Genomic DNA, 17,105 nt, shown 5'->3' on the forward strand with positions numbered 1-17,105 from the left:
ATTTTTTTTTGACTCGATGACGTTGCGCTGGCTCCGTGTCTTCTTCCGGTAGCTCCTGAAATCCCTAAATCCCCAATTTCTACTCTCCTGCTAACCCTATAAATGGAGAGCCCCCAATCCTCATTCGCGGCAATCCCATCCCGATGGAGCATGGTTCCGGGTCGTGGGCTCGTGGCACTTGGGTGGAGCAGCAGCGTATGGCTCTCGGGCTGATGGATAGATGCATTCTTCTCACTGTGGGCAGAAACACATGCTGCATCAATTCGATCGAAATTGTTGTTTCTCAATTACCTGATGGATAGATGCATTCTTATCACCGTGCACTTACGCATGCAAGAACACGGAGCCGACGGTGGAAGCAGATAATGCAGACGACGCACTGAGCAGGCTGCAGCAGCCCCATCACCGAGCAAGAATGGGGCAGGGGGACGAGGGTGGGTCGGCGAACAATCGGGCCAAGAACTCCGTCCATCGCCTCGATGGACCGAGGCGCGCGTCGAGCGCTTCCGACTCAGGCATTTTGCGCCGAGGCGACTTCTCCATCTCGGATCCTGAACCGCCCCTGACGAACCCGCATCGCCCACGTCCCCCCGGCCGAGGTCGAGTTCGAGCCCAACTCCATGGCCGCCGCCGCCTCCATGGGGTCGCTCCTGCTGGCCGCCGGCGCGTGCAGGGAGACGAGGGCGCTGCTCTGCTGCCCAACGGTCACGGTTTTCTGATCCACTGTAACGTACCAGTCACCAGGCGTGACCGAGTCAACAAAAAAAAAATCAGCCCCTAAACCGTCCTAAACGGTATTAAGTATTTCAGGAGTTAAAATAACCGGTTTTGAACTTGTCCGACAAGTGAACATTTGATGGACGGTGAAATATGGCCTTCTTTCCAAACGGAAAAGAAAAGGAGAAGGACCTCCACCTTCCAGCCCAACTAATCGACGAAAAGCTGAAGTGGGCTGACTTCAGATGCAGACCGGGCTTAGGAAATGAGAAGCTCAATTAACAGTCACAGCCCAATAAGCCTCCAAAGCCATCGCCTGACGCCTGCTGCTCGCTCGCCGGAAGAGAGGCGGACGGCGGACCCTGCTGGGTGGGCGGCGCTGGCAACGGCGGAGGATGGCCGCCGGGCTGAGCCCGCGACCTACAGACGGCTTGCATCCCCGTCGACGTCTCGTCCCCTCCCTCCGCCGTGAGCAGGTAAGATTGCTAACTGATTTGGGGAGTGGTCGACTCATGGGCCATGGATTTTGGATTGAGCTTTCAAGGTCTCTGAATTCCACAAAAGAATTGAGGGGGAGCGTGTGGGCTCCTGGGGAATTGGGGATTTGTTCTAATCAGGCAGTTGTTACTTCTTGGTTAGAGTATCGTTTTAGATACAGACTCCGTACTAGTTAATGTTGCTTGTGAATTTGATCCAAATGATGACCATGGATTTCTATGTTAAAGACTTGAAATTTTATATATGTACAGAATTTCACTTTATTATTGATGTGGATTTTGGTCCACAAGTTTGGTACTATTCTAAATACCCAATTTTGGTTGTCAGATTAGACTGAGTCTCAAGCTTGCCCAGGCTCCGCAACATTTTATTTGAGGCATCATGCACCAGGAGAGGAGAGAGAATTCTCATCTGAATATATTACTTCAGAGTGAGAGAGTTTTGCATCAGTGAGGATAGATAGTCACGCCACAAGTCGGCAGCTATCCTCTTTACATTGCATTTCAATCTAAAAGTCTGAAACGTTAAGCTATCGATGATGACAAGTAAAGATTGGGGAAGATGTACACCCTTTCATTGGAGAATACCTTGATGTTCCTTGCGGTCCAATCTCCACAGGATATGGTGAGCAGACGATTGAGGGTAGACGAGCCGGTAGGGGAATCATCCAAAGCAACTGGAATTAGGAGGAGCCACATCATGATGAATGTTTAAAGCATCCAACAGCACATCCTGCAACAATGTTAGAAGAAGATGAAGCTCGCCTACATACGTGTATCAACACCTTCCCTTGCCAGCTCTGAGTGCCGCAAACACGGATTGCTGCGCTGTCCATAGGAAGAGAAACACGGCTGCCATGACCATGAGCGCCATCAAGCAGTTGCTGCGCTTGCCGTGTCGCCGGAGCCGTGCCATGGAGTACTTCCTCCGGCCTCCGCCACTGCCGTCGCCGGAGATGAGCCTCTCCAGTGCCTCGTACTTGGGCCTGAGGTAATTACCGTCTGGGTCATAGGCATCGATGACGACGCCGTCGCAGAGGCCGGCGAGGCCCGCCGCGACGTCATCGTCGCTGTGGAGCAGGTGCACGATGACGCCATTGGAGACGAGCAGCGCCACGTCCTCCTCCGTGGTCGCCAGCTGCGAGATGAAGAGGCAGTAGGCGGTGACGTGGGAGGTCCGCCTGTCCTTCTGCAGGCTCTTCTGCTCCATGGCCACCATGTTCCGCAGCATCCTCAAGGTGTTGCTGTCCACCGTCAGGCAAGGGACCTGGAGCGTGTCTTCTCCGGTGAGCTCCACGTCCAGGATGGACCGCGCCTTCTCGCCGTCGAGGTTCCGCTTCACGAGCCTCACCCCGGCGGCGGCGTACTGCGTCGCCGTGCGCCAACGGACCTGCGGCACTGGGACTCTGATCCTGTACTCCCCATTGTTATGCTGCACTTGAGGAAGCTCGATCCTTTTCGGCGCACATGTAGTAGGACTCAAGTGCATGTAGAGAAGATGAAGGAGGTGGCACGGAGGAGTTGGAGACGACGATGACGTTGCGGCGCTGTTGCTGTAGCCATTGCGGCGGAGCAGCTGTTCCACACGGCCGGCCACCTTATCAAGTACTACAACAGCCAGCAGAACCTTCTCTGATCTTCTACGTCTTGTTAGCAGCCTGTGGATCTCCTCGAGGACGAAGAAAGGAATCTGGTTCTCGAGGAGGAAGACGACATCGCGGTCAACAGCAATGTCGTCGTCTCCGGCTCCGGCAACGACAAAGCGCGAGTAGAGGAAGAACCCGTCCAGGAGCAGCATGCGAGCGAACTCCTTGCTGCTCATCCAGCTGAAGGTCCTGTTGTAGCACCGCCGCGCGTCGGGCTCGACCCGCTCCATGGCTTCCAGGTAGCTCCGCAGCTCCTCTCGGCGCCCTGCTTCGTCTTCCTCGCGGCTCACCAGCAGGCCCCGGAGGACCTGCTTCTTCTGCTGCTCCATCCAGTCGGCTGATTGTTGAGTTGGGTCTTGGCGGTGGAATGGGCCGATGCGGACCAGGCCTGGCTCGTAATCGCCGCGGTCGATGTCATCGCCGGCCCATGAGATCAGGCAGGGGACGCTGGTGTCCACCGGCTTTGGAAGAGGAATTGTGAGTATCTCTGTTATCAGGGACTCGTTCTCGTCATCCAGTGCTGCTTCTGCTTCTGCACCACACCTCTGCCCTGCAACGATGGACACATGGAACATGAGATTAATTAGCGAACACATTTTAAATTCCTTATATATTACGAGAAAAGCATTAACACTTGGCTATAGTTCACCTTTAATTTCTTATATATTATGTAAAAGGCATTAACGCCTTGCTTTAAATTTATCATATTGCCCGTCAAATTTTTTTTATCATATTGCTGATCTGGTAACACTATTTATTTTGGTGGGCTATAGTTCACCTTTTCGGATTTTTGGCTGATTTTCATATATGTTATGTACTCCATTGTTTGGTGAAAAGCTACCACGAGATAGTTACCAATGTGGTTATTGTTGTTGTTCTCGACAACAATTAGAATAAGGGGTGCCAATGCTCGATGGCACAAGTACGGGAATAAAGGTAGGGCGTGTACGCCGGCCTTATAGCGAAGGTCGCCGTACACTTGGACAAGTTGACACGTCGATATTTTTTGAATAGGTTCGGTCGACCCTGCGTGCGTGACTTAATCCTATGTTAGGAAAGGCTTCGAGGGGGTTGTTAGCCTAGGGCTTGGACCGAGCGGATCTTTCCAAGACACCTTTCGGCGAGAGGTTCGTCGGGGCCGCCTCGTATTTGGACCGAACGCGTTTTTCCAAGTATCGAGATTAGGATACCCTCGGAACTCTAACACAACCCCTTCTCCTTCGAGTCCGGGCCGAATGCGTCTTTCCGGATCTCGAAACTAGAGTTCTTTGCAAGAGGCTCTAGCCCTCTCCCCTTGAGTTTATTCAAGTTGAGAGTGAATGATACATGACCCCATGGAAGGTATTTATAGCGTAGGGGTCCATGACAAATGACCATGGCTACCTTTGAGGGAGAGAGAAAAGTGGGGGCAAAAGGGTAAGAGTAGTTCCTTTGGTCCATAGCTTTTGTGTGCACCATGTGAGAAAAGTAGGCCTTGGTCCATGGTCCACCATGGACCAAGGGCCCCTTCCTCTCACTTTTCTTGCCCCCCACTCTAGCTTATTTGACCCCTTGACCATGGCATGAGAGGCTTGACTCGTTGACTAGTCTTCTTCTGCCACGTAGGATTGACCGCGCCACGTAGGTGTCTTTGACTCGTGTTTGCGGAATGTTGACTTGGTCGTCGCCACGTAGGATTTACGGCCCGGCCCATTTAAGGGTTTTATTTTACTACAACAGTAGCCCCCTTGAGCTGTAGGCATTGAGAATGCCTTCGGGTCAACTTCTGAGGCGAGACTCTTCAGTCATGTCCTTGTATTTGCGATGGTGTCCCTTGACGGATACTCCGATGGGTTCCGTTGTGAGAAACGAAGGTACTTGGTGTTTTTCCTGCAAAGGATGGGATCCTTGGAGGCGTTGCGGAGAAGTTCCATGCTCATGGCGAAATTCTCTGTGAGAAATCGATTTTCGGGGGGTATGTTTGCCAAAACCGAGACCCTAGGGGCCTCTCTGCGAGAAATCCGGTGCCCCGAAGGGCTTTTTTGCAAAAATTAGGGGCCCTGCGGGCCTCCCCGAAAATTCCGGGGGCATATTTGCAATTCCTCCAAAAACTTGGGCTTTTCTGCAAGATTTTCAAACTTAGTCGGCCGCCTGGGTCAGCTGGACCGCCTCGGGCTGACCTCGCGCGCGAGCTGGGCCGCACTCGGGCGCGCTTCCTCTTCTTTTTTTTATGCCGGCCTTTCTGGGCTGTTACTCGGCCGAGGCCCAGCCAGGCCCGATACCGGTTCGGGGCTTTAGTGAGGGATCCGACGGCGAGGGGCTGGGGGGCGCCCTAGATCGGACGGCCAAGAGGCGTCGTCTTCCTCAGTACGGGAGGGGACCGCCCGGTCTTCTTTTCCACGCTTTGCAGGCCTCGGCGTCACCGGCCATGACGCCGGCGAGGCGAGGACGCGGGGTCCTGGGCGCTGGACGCCCTCTTTCGGCCACGCCGCCCTCCTTTAGGAAAAAGAGAAAGCTTTCCCTTCCATTCTTCCCTTCCCTTGTCTTGTTCTTTGAGATGAAGGACGGCGAGGTGTCGCTATGCCATTGGCCCAGCCCGAACGCCTAGGAGCTCCGGCGGCCTATAAAATGGAGCCTTTGTGCACGGTGGAGCTTCACACCATACTCGTTTGGCTTGCCCGGTGCCGAAGACGCGCTCGGCGGCATCCGGCATTCCTTCGAGAGCTTGGTGTAGTAGGGAGCTCCGCAGGGGCAGTAGCCATCTTCTTGTAACGACGGCGGTTGTGTTGGTGGCCGAGAATCCGCAGCGGAGGCTCCTCCTTGTCGAGTCCGCGTGGGGGCGTGGAGCACGGCGAGGCCACTCGGAGCTCGGTGCCGGTCGTGTCTCCAAGTGCTTCCAGGCGATCCTCATTGTTGGCCGCGTCTTCCCTACTCGTGCAAGGGTGAGCGGAGTTCCATGGCGTGAGCTTCGGTGTCCTTTGGTCGCCGGCGGGGCTTGCGGGCGTTTCGTCGAGCACCTTGGGTGCGTTTCGGGAATCATGGAGCGGCGGGCGTCCGCCGTGGCTTGGCGCGAGCAGGGCGCGGCGCGGCGAGTGCGCGAGCAGCTGGGCAAGGGCGTGGTGCGCGCAAGGTCGCGGCGCGGGCGCGGCTTGGACGCGGCTCGACATGTGCACCGGCGTAGGACGACTTGGTGAGGGCGCGGCGCGGGCGCGGCTTGGACGCGGTTCAGGATGGCGCGGGGGCACGGCGCGGGCGCAGCTAGGACAGCGCATGGCGTGGGCGCGGCGCGGGCGCAGCTAAGACGGCGCATGGGCGAGGCGCTGGCATGCGCACGGCATTGCGCCGAATACCTTGCGCGCGTGAGGAGGTGGCCTCCTCCCTTTTCTTCCCGCGCTGGGGCTGGCCGGGCGCTTGCGGGGCCTGCGGCCCGTGGGACGGCTCAATCGGCCCGGGCCTCCCCTCTCTTCCTCTCTCTCCTTTTTTTGGGGGGGGGATTATTCTCAGAAATTTTTGGCACCTCGCTAACTCTTGGTGAACCTTTTCGCAGGTGAGATGGCGGGGCCCGATGTCGAGTGTTCGGCGGGCGAGCCAGCGAGGGGGTCTTCGGCGGCGCAGCTTGCGGCGAACCGACCGTCGTGGAAGAAGAAGGTTTCCTTCCGCCCCCGCGGTGGCCCTCCCTTGGTTCCGACAGCGCCCGTGGACGGCGGAGGTTGGGCGCACGACCACCTTCTCCCTTCGTTGATGGGCCTCGAGGATCTTGCCCAGCTGGAGGAGGCGGGATACTTCCCCAAGGGGGATGGTATCCTGCCCGATGGCGAGGAGGTGAGGCTCGACCAGCGACGGCGCCCGGGATGCATCGTGGCATTCTCGGTCTGGTTTCATGCTGGCCTGTGCGTGCCTGTTCACCCCTTCTTGCTGGAGTTCCTGAAGACGTATGGCATCGAGTTGGCCCAGCTTCACCCGTCGACGATCGTGAGGTTGAACGTTTTCAGGTGGCTGTGCGAGACGGCGCTTCACGAGGAGCCCTCGATGAAGCTTCTGCTGTTCTACTTCACCGTGGAGGTGAGGGAGTCACTCACCCCGAATGGCTTCGCCTTGAGCGCCTTTGGTTCGGTGAACCTGAGGCTCCGCTCCGGTTTTGGGGACGACTTCCTGCTCATGCCGGGGAAGAGCGCGAAGAAGTTGTTCGTCAAGTGAGAGTCCCAGTGGTTTCTTCTTCGGGCTCCGAAGACCCATCTTCCGCACACGAGTGACCTCCCCCGGCACTCTGGGGCCGGAGGTTTGAGGGAGGTGTCCCACCCCGACGATCCTCGGTCGGCCGACCTCTGGAAGGTGGCCAAGATCAAGGAAGTGTCGGCCGAGAGGAGCTTTCGTGACCTCATGGAGGAGATGGTGATGGCGGGATGCTTCATGATGAGGAGTCGTCCGAGGTCTGAGATTGGGATCCCTCGATCTTTCCGTCCTCCTCAGCTTGTCACCGCATGTGAGTAGCTCTCCTCTCCCCTCCGCGCCTTGACTGTTTTCCCTTGTGAAGGTACTTAACAATTTTGGGGTTGTCTTTTTCAGCAACATTTTCCGAGGAGAGGGCGGCGTTGTGGGCCATGCAGCTGATAGGTCCGTACAGCGGGCCAGAGCACCGTGACTACGAGGCCAAGATCAGCGAGGGGGATGTCACGACATCATCGCGAGGTGCTTCGGGAAGATGGTTCCTATGCGACAGGATCCGAAGTTCGGTCGCCTTCTTCGAGGGGGCGATCGCTACTCCCGCTTGGGTACGCCGTCGATGTTGGCAGTGGGGTCCAAGCTGCAGGATTCCTGTGGGAAGGCGAAGGCGAAGGCGGGAGCGGCGGTGCTGGGCCTAACGGTGCCTGTCGCGCCGATCCCCAAGATACCTCGCCCGTCGAGTGGATGCAAGAGGAAAGCTCCCCCGACTCCTTCTCCTTCTCTTGACTATGCCCCGGCGGATTCGGCTGATCCTGTCGTGGGCGAGTCGAGGTCCCCCATGAGGGTGACCTTGGATCTGCACATGAAGGGGAAGATTGGACTCGAGCAAGTTCTTCCTCCTTTGAGTCACGAGGTTGAGGCTTTCACTCGTGAGACAGTGGTGGAGTTGTCGACCGGAGCCAGCGGTGTGGGCGTCCAGGTGTTCTCCATTGGTCGCGAGAGCCCTGACGAGGATGCTCCTACCTCGGGTGAGTGCCCTTCTCTTTTGTTCGCGTCATTCTTTTTAAGAATGATTTTGATGTGATCTTCTTGGCTTGTTTTTAGGTGCGAGGGCCGCGGAGCCTGGGGCTCTTGAGGGTGAGCCCCCGACTCAGGTGAGGGACGGAGTGCTTCCGGCATCCGAGGACGGAGCGAGAGACCCTTTCGTGACACTGGAGCTGGTGAGCATCCGTGACGTATCTCCTTTGCCCTTTGGGTTAGCTTTGTGCTAACTTCCTCTTTGCAGGTAAGAGGCTTGGTTGAGGCCGTGGGTGCCCTTCCTGCCCTGAAGACTCAGGTGGGGGCGCTTTCCGCTGCTTGGACGTGGAGATGTCCAAGTCTACCCTTGCCTTGAGTGAGTTGGCTTCGGAGAGGGTGCGGCGCGAGGCCGTGGAGGCTGAGCTCTCCCGTGTTTCGGCGGAGCTCGCGGCCGTGGAGACCAGGGCTTGACTCGCCGAGGAGCGCCAGAAGGACGAGATCGCGAGGACCCGTCGAGCTGAGGAGGACTTGGTGGCGGCCAACCTTGATAGGGAGCACGCCCGCGCGGAGGCAGCTTCCCTCAAGGTGGAGTTAGCGGGTGACGGCCCGATGCTTGCTTCTCGTGCTCGTCCTCCACCGGATCGTCGTCCCGAGGTGGTTTCGCTTTTGCTTGCCCAGGCCACCGAGATTCGGGAGACGATGACTTGCTTGAGGAGTGTTCCCCAGCCGGATCTTCCTCCGTGTCGCACGGTGGATGAGGCGAGCAGGGTGCTTACTTCCCAGGTGGAGCTCATTGAGCTTACCGTGAAGAAGTGCCTCCTGAGTTATGCACTTAAGCAATGCGGCCGCCCCTTTCTTGTACAGGACGCCGTCGAGGAGGACGTACATCTTGGCTTTCGCGAGTAGAGTTTTGGCGCTTGGGCCTTCTGCTTCTTCGTCCACCTCGCCTTTCAAGGCGCGGATAATCGGTGTCATCCAAGAGGGTGGAGCGTTGATGACCATGCTGGTCTTTGAAGCTTCGGCTTCTTCCTTTACGGATGGGGTGCGAATCACTTCGAAGAATGCGTCGGGTGGCAGCGGTTCTTTGGAACCGGCTGTTCGGGCTAACCTGTCGGCCAGGTGATTTTCTCCTCGTGGAATGCGTCTCGCCTCCATGCCCAGGAAGTACCGTTCCATCTTGAGAACTTCTTCGATATATTTCTTCATCCTCTCATCAAGGCATTGATACGACTTGTCCATTTGGTTTATCACCAGTTGGGAGTCTCCTTGGATGAGAAGGCGTCGGACTCCCATGGCCTTGGCCAGCCGAAGCCCGAGAAGTAGCGCCTCATACTCCGCCATATTGTTGGTGGCGTTGAAGTCCAGGTGAGCGGCGTACTCCAAGATTTTCCCTTCGGGGCTGATGAGTATAACTCCGGCCCCGGCGCCGTTGAGGCGCTTGGAGCCATCGAACCTCATTATCCAATGTGGTTCGGGGGGCTCGGTTTTGGACGTGACTTCTTCGGGCGGGGCTAATGGAGCATGCCACTCGGCCACAAAGTCAGCCAGGACTTGGGATTTTATGGCCGTCCTCGCCATGAGCTCTAGCGAGAAAGGGGCCAATTCCGTTGCCCATTTGGCGATTCTTCCGGTGGCTTCCTTATTGCCGAAGTCTTCCTTGAGTGGAAAAGTGGTTGGCACCATGATGGTGTGGCCCATGAAGTAATGATGGAGTTTTCGAGAGGCCATGAGGAGGGCGTAAGCGATCTTCTCGATCTGGGTGTATCGACCATTTGCTCCTCCCATGGCTTTGCTCACGTAATATACCGGGCGTTGTGACCCGTCTTCCTCCTTCACGAGTGCTGCGCTCACGGCGACCGGGGTCGCGGCAAGGTACAGGAGCAAGGGCTCCCCCTGCTTTGGGCTCGTGAGAAGCGGAGGGGTCGACAAATAGGTCTTGAGTTCTTCGAAGGCCCTTTGAGCTTCGTCGGTCCACTCAAAGTTGTCAAACCTTCTCAAGGCTTTGAATAAAGGAAGACCCTTCTCGGCTGATCGGGCGACGAATCGTCCCAAGGCCGCCATTCTTCCCGCTAGGCGCTGCACATCTTTGACGGAGCGAGGAGGCTCCATTTTCATGATGGCCCGGATTTTCTCCGGGTTAGCCTCGATCCCTCGTTGAGAGACGAGGAAGCCCAGGAGTTTTCCTCCTCGAACTCCGAATGCGCACTTCTCCGGATTGAACTTTACGCCGTACTTGCGGAGATTGTCGAAGGTTTCCTATAGGTCCTTGGGATGAGTTCCTGTAATTTGACTTTTGATGACGGCGTCATCCATGTATACTTCGGCGTTTCTCCCCAATTGTTCTTTGAGGATGAGGCTGACGAGGCATTGGAAGGTCGCGCCGGCGTTCCTCAATCCAAAGGGCATTCTGCGATAGCAGAAGGTGCCGACGGGAGTGATGAAGCTGGTTTTTTCCTCGTCTTCCTTGGCCATGTGGACTTGGTGATATCCCGAATAGGCGTCCAAGAAGCTCAACCTCTCGCATCCCGCCGTGGAGTCGACCAGTTGGTCGATCCGAGAGAGCGGGTAGTCGTCCTTGGGGCATGCCTTGTTCAGGTCGGTGAAGTCGACACACATTCGCCACTTGCCGTTGGCCTTTTTCACCAAGACAGGATTGGCTAGCCACTCGGGATGCCAAACTTCTCGGATAAGCCCGGCGTTGGAGAGTTTAGCGATTTCTTGTTTGATGACTTCGCTTCGCTCGGTGGACAGTTTTCGAAACTTCTGCTTCACGGGAGCTTTGTCGGGTCTCACGGCGAGGCGATGTTCCATGACGTCACGCGGGACTCCTCCCATGCCGGAAGGTGACCAAGCGAACAGGTCGGAATTCTTCCGGAGCAGGCCGACAAGTTCTTCCTCGAGTTTACTCGGGAGGTCGGCTCCAATCTTCACCGTGCGCGTGGCGTCATCTTGGGAGATGCGTACTTCCTTGAGTTCTCCCTCGGGAAGAGGCTTGGGGATGTAGCGCTCCTGAGAATTGGTTTCGGATGCTCCCGTGCTCGAAAGCAAGTTAATACTCTTGGATGATTCTCCCTTTTCGGCGCACTTGGTTTCGTGGCGGTAAAGTGTCTTCCTGTCGGAAGATTGCTCGCCGCGGACCGTTATCACGCCCTTCGGGCCTGGGATCTTCATGCACAAGAAATTGTGGTGGATGGCGGCGCAAAGACGGTTTAGCGTCGTCCTTCCAAGGATGGCATTGAAGGAGGCCTCCATATCCACCACGTCGAAGCGTACGAGCTCGGTTCGATGATTTGTGGCGTCCTCGAAGGTCGTGAGGAGCTCAATTTGTCCGAGCGGCTGAATGGACTTCCCTGGTACGAAACCTGTGAGTGGATAAAGGGATGGCTGAAGCGAGTCGTTCTTATATCCTCCCTGTGGCTCCATCAGCTTCTTTAACGTGCTCAGATATAGGATGTCCGCGGAGCTTCCGCCGTCCACAAGAATCTTCTTGAGCTCACAATTGGCGACGATCGCCATCACAAAGGGGGCGTCGTCATGTGGGAAGCGTATCCCGTTAGCGTCTTCTTCGGGAAGGCAATTGGCACGCTCGCCCACTTAGGTGGTGGTGTCGGGGTGAAGATTCCCACGACATTGACTTCACGAGCGTACTCCTTGCGTTGTCGCTTTGATCCTCGTCCCGTTGCGGAGCCCCCGAGTATCACTCCTACGCGATGTGCTGGTTCCTGGAACGGGAGGTTGTCTTCCTTGGGTGTTGGGTCAGCGACAAGGATGTTTGCGGGGCGCGGAGCCTCGGCTGTCTTCTCATCCTTGCGTCAGGCTTGCATTCGCGCCTGGAACTCTTTGCGGGCTGCGATGAGCGTGTTGCACTCTTCGGTGCTATGACTTGCCGAGTTGTGGATGAGGCACTTTCCAGCCACTCCCTCGGTCAGATGAGGTAGCTTCTTGGCTTGCCAAGTCTTTTGAGGTGGTGCTTGACCTTTGACGGCGAAGATTTTCCGGGCTTGGTCACCGGCGCCCTTTTTCCCACACCTCCTCTTCTTCTTGGAAGACGAAGCAGGCGCAGGCGGTTTGTCGGACGAGGGAGTTCCTTCGGGAGCGGCGCGTGGCGCGTCCTTCTTGGCGATGTTCCCGTCTTCGCTCCGAGCGTATTCTTGCAAGATTCGGTAAAGCTCTTCGGTCGTCTTTGGCAGGTTACGACTTAGGGCCCGATTCACTTCTCCTTGGAGAAGACCTTGCATGCATGCGTCGATCACGGTGGTCGACGGCGGGTTGGCGATTTGGCTTCGCACCTTCGCAAAGCGATGGAAGAAGCTTCAGAGGGATTCCCCCGGCTTTTGTTTCACGGCGTATAGCTCGTGAGCCTACACGGGCTCCTTAAAGTTTCCTTGAAAGTTGGCGATGAAGACCTCTTGGAGGCGTTCCCATGAGTGCACGGAGTTCCTCCGCAGGTTGTAAAACCAAGTTTGCGCCATTCCGGTGAGCGCGAGCGGAAAGAGGTTGCACATCTCGACGGGACTTCCCCCGGCGGCCCGTATGGCGGTGGAGTAGACATCCAAGAATTGGAGAGGATTTGACTCCCCATCGTACGGCGGTATCGTGGGCGGCTTAAACCTTGGCGGAAAAGGCGCGTCTTGGATCTCTCGAGTGAGCGGGTTACAAGTCGACCGATTCTTTTGGTTCCTTCGATGGCGAGGTCCTCCCTCGTCGCTCTTGTCGCTAGAGGGGTTGCTTGGAGAATGATCTTGACGTTTTCTTGGGGGGTCGGAGCGTCGACGGGAATTCCTTTCGCCGTCGACACGGGCTCCGGATTCCGCCACTTGCTCGTTTCCATGCACGCTAGGGTCTCGTTCCTCGCGAGGCGCAGATTGAGGTGGTACCTGGTGGGCGCCTTGTTCGACCCTGGCGGGGGGAGCAAGGGGCGCTTGCGGGGCACTCGCAAAGCGAGGTTGATGTTGAGGGTGTGCGATTTGGAGAGCACCTTGCGGCGGAAGCCCCCAATAAGGATGATACCAAGGAGTTCCTTGGGCGATCGCGGCGAGCGCCAGTGGAAGTAATCCTGGGTTGGAGGGGTTGTAGGCCGGGACTCCTTGGTTTTCCGGCGCGGATCCTCCCGACGCCACATGGTTTCCTCTTGTAGGTTCCGAGGGCAGGGTTACCACCGGTTGTAGGGAAGGTGGCGCGAAGCCCATCGAGCGAGGCATGCCGAGTTCCGTATCCCCTGTGGGGGCGGCAACTATAGGCAGCTCGCCGATCCTTGCCACTACGTTGGTAAGTGTCGAGGGACCGCCTACGACGGTTTCGAGCACCTCGGTTCCTTCTGGGACGGCCGGTAGCGGAGGTGCTCTCCAAATGTTTCCGTCGTGGCGACCATGCTTGCAGCGGCATCCGGATTGGTGATGTTTCCTTCTTCCTCGAGAGCCCCCGAGGCACTTGCTTTCTTCGTTTGCAACCGTGTAGACTTCGCGGCAAGTTGGGGACCCGATGAAATAGGCTTTGTCGGGGCCATTAGATCTTCAATTGCGGCGAGGGTGCCCCACGATCGGCGCCACTGTTGTTGTTCTCGACAACAATTAGAGTAAGGGGTGCCAATGCTCGATGGCACAAGTACGGGGATAAAGGTAGGGCGTGTACGCCGGACTTATAGCGAATGTCGCCGTACACTTGGACAAGTTGACACGTCGATATTTTTTGAATATGTTCGGTCGACCTTGCGGGCGTGACTTAATCCTATGTTAGGAAAGGCTTCGAGGGGGTTGTTAGCCTAGGGCTTGGGCAGAGCGGATCTTCCCAAGACACCTTTAGGCGAGAGGTTCGTCGGGGCCGCCTCGTACTTGGACCGAACGCGTCTTTCCAAGTATCGAGGTTAGGATACCCTCGGAACTCTAACCCAACCCCTTCTCCTTCGAGTCCGGGCCGAACGCGTCTTCCCGGATCTCGAAACTAGAGCTCTTTGCAAGAGACTTTAGCCCTCTTCCCTTGAGTTTATTCAAGTTGAGAGTGAATGATACATGCCCCCATGGGAGGTATTTATAGCCTAGGGGTCCATGACAAATGACCATGGCTACCCTTGAGAGAGAGGGAAGAGTGGGGGCAAAAGGGTAAGAGTAGCTCCTTTGCTCCATAACTTTTGTGTGCACCATGTGAGAAAAGTAGGGCTTGGTCCATGGTCCAACATGAACCAAGGGCTCCCTCCTCTCACTTTTCTTGCCCCCCCCCCCCCCGCTCTAGCTTATTTGACCCCTTGACCATGGCATGAGAGGCTTGACTCGTTGACTAGTCTTCTTCTGCCACGTAGGATTGACCGCGCCACGTAGGTGTCTTTGACTCGTGCTTGCGGAATGTTGACTTGGTCGTCGCCACGTAAAATTTACGGCCCGACTCATATAACGGTTTATTTTACTACAACAGTTATCATTTTAGAGTATTCTTAACGAGGGTTGTTAGGACAGTCCCGGTATTCCACCTTGTACTGTTTCTAATCATACTAATTAATCAAAAATCTGGCATGGCACCTTATTAAATAAAGAAAGGGAGATATTGTATCTTACTCCAGTTTGTATACTGCTCTTGGCGTTGAACCTCAAAAACTCATAACTCCCCCTTTCAAAATGCATTGAATGTGAGTGCACTGAGTGTAGTTCTTATCTCTCTCCTTGGTTGCCGTGAAAGAGAGAACGGCCTGGTAGAATTATTTTTTTAATATCGTCTTTCAAGGTTTTTGGGTCTGGACCCACATGGTATACTCTCTTCTCCATTCATCTCTCTGCTCACATTCTCGGTTCTCATGTAAAGCTGTTACTTATTCAAATAACCATCGTCTCTTTAGTTCTTTGCTCCTCCTAGGTCCAAACAATAAAAGAGAAAATATAAGCTAGTAACGTTTTAACGGGCATGTTTGATCCTGTAACACGAGTAGCCTCTTTTGCTGTAGTGTGTTTTTGCCTCTGTAAGGTTGTAGGGGCAAAGTCTTTTCTCGGTATTCCTTTTGGTGGTCAAGACTTCTATGTTACAACACACTTTGGTTTTCTTAATGAAACCGGGAGCAATGCTCCTTTTACTCGAAAAAACGTTGACGGTACGTCGTTGAAGATGCCCTTACTTTTTTTTCTTTTGAGGGAAGATGCCCTTACTTAGTTACTTAGCACATGGTCTCCATGCAATTATTGTCAGACTACCTGGAGCATGTGTATCATGCCTGCTAAAATATATGGTATGATTTTATTTTTTCAAAACATAGCAAACCGAAATCTAGTTTTAAACCCGTTGCTGATCCGAAAAACCAGCAGTGAGATGGGCGGATTTCACATGAGGCAAACAGTTTGTGTTACAAAATATTTTGAGTTTCTGACATCAAACATCAAAGACACTGACGTCATCATCTTTACTTTTTCATCACGTGTGCATCTCACAATATTTGGTCTAGCCTCCAATTAATTAATTATTGGGTCACACAAAAGTAAAGCCCGTTAAAAAAAACCCATCCATTCTCTTTTTCCATGGCCTAGCTAGCTCACCTCAGCGAGTTAAGGGCCATGAATGGCGGCCAGGACGGAATACTCACCGCCGGTGCCATACTCTACCAGTAAAATTAAGCGGTAGTAGCACTTACCTTGAGCATCCATCAGACGGTTTTCGCCGGCCGGCGGCGACGACCGTCTTCAGCACTGGACTATATTTGCTCTCGCGCTCTTAGTTTCTTTCCTGCTTATCCTGTGCTTCTGCGTTATTCCAGGCACAGCGCTCTCGCTCTCAGCTCGATCTTCCTAGTTCCTACTTGAGCACACTTGCGTTTCTCGCTTCGATTATTGGATAATCGCCGAGATCCCTGCTTGCCCTTGCACACTGGGGTACTCATATATAGTATAGGCCCAACGTACATGTCGAGGTCCCGACCAAAGACAGATATATATATGCTTGATGCATGTGAAACCATGTGATCATTAACGCCGACGATGTGCCACCCCAACTATCTGCCCCCCGTCTTTCTAGCCACATGTTTGGATTTCCCTCCTCCTTTCTCTCTTAATTAATTTCTTATACTTTAAATTATGGGGTTTAATACTTTGACCACTGACAACTTTTGCTCTTCTCTTTCTCTCTCCTCCCTCACTTTTAAGTATATTTTGGTACATGAAATATTTTTAGGTACATATTTATTACATTATGATATATGAAATGTACCGTATCAGTTTTTAAATATCGCGTGTACATGAACTTATGATACAAGTACATCATATGGTACATCACATGTATCTTAACAGTTTTTAAGTACCTCATGCACATGACAGATATATTAAAGTATATGACAAATACATGAAGGTACATCACAGAACATCAAGGTACATGATTGTTCCTCAGCTCGTACAATTAATAAGTAGCTCATCAACGATAAATTACATCACGGTACATGATAAATACCTCCTCAATTCTCAACGGAGATAGAAAAAAAGAAGAAGAAATAATCGAAGTACCTCGTCATATGAAGACTTTGTACATCAATTCATAGCACTACATTGTGTACTAGAACAAAATCACAGTACAAATAATCAACAAAACACGGTACCAATCATCTAACATGGAAAAAAAGAATCGACGCGGGGTATATCATGTACCAAGACAAAATCACAGTACGAACAATCATCAAAACACAGTACCTCATGGATCTAACATAGAAAAAAGGAATTGAAACGGGGTACATCATGTACCAGGACAAAATCACAACACAAACATTCATAAATACCAATACCTCGTCATGTACCATGGGTACATGATGGTACTCGAAAATCACAATGGCACATCATCATGTAGACATGAAAAAAGTAGCTCAATCCTCAATACCAATAATCAACGGGGTGAGTGAAGGCGTCCCAGATGCAAGAGATTTGGCCCAACCCCAAAATAGTTTGAAAACCCAACGCATCGGGAGCTCAGGGCGGCGCCCATGCGCTGGAGGAGGGGTGGCCAGATCCGGCGCCCGTGGTGGAGGCCGGGATTGCTGCGGATGCAGGTGCGGGGGCGCCTGGGATGGGGGCCGGCGCGGGCAGGGGCGTCGGCGGAGCCCGAGACGGGGGGCCAGGGCGTTGGC

General features: G+C 54.3%; 1 protein-coding gene across 2 annotated transcripts; it reads right to left on the reverse strand.

The window, feature by feature from the left end:
- Nucleotides 1–1,610: 1,610 nt before the first annotated feature.
- LOC104583542 (UPF0481 protein At3g47200) lies at nt 1,611–15,913 on the reverse strand. 2 transcript variants are annotated; one of them, XM_010236008.3, is made up of 3 exons: nt 15,630–15,913; nt 1,988–3,410; nt 1,611–1,891 (listed from the first exon to the last, which is right to left on the reverse strand). In XM_010236008.3, exons 1-2 carry the CDS (start codon nt 15,640–15,642, stop codon nt 1,993–1,995), a joined length of 1,431 nt encoding a protein of 476 aa, XP_010234310.1. In that variant the 5' UTR covers nt 15,643–15,913; the 3' UTR covers nt 1,611–1,891; nt 1,988–1,992. The 2 variants fall into 2 exon arrangements, with proteins under 2 accessions (XP_010234310.1, XP_010234309.1); XM_010236007.3 differs by having other exon boundaries at nt 1,611–3,410.
- Nucleotides 15,914–17,105: the final 1,192 nt, after the last annotated feature.

This window comes from Brachypodium distachyon, chromosome 3 (assembly GCF_000005505.3).
Source record: "Brachypodium distachyon strain Bd21 chromosome 3, Brachypodium_distachyon_v3.0, whole genome shotgun sequence".
Taxonomy (NCBI): Eukaryota; Viridiplantae; Streptophyta; class Magnoliopsida; order Poales; family Poaceae; genus Brachypodium; species Brachypodium distachyon.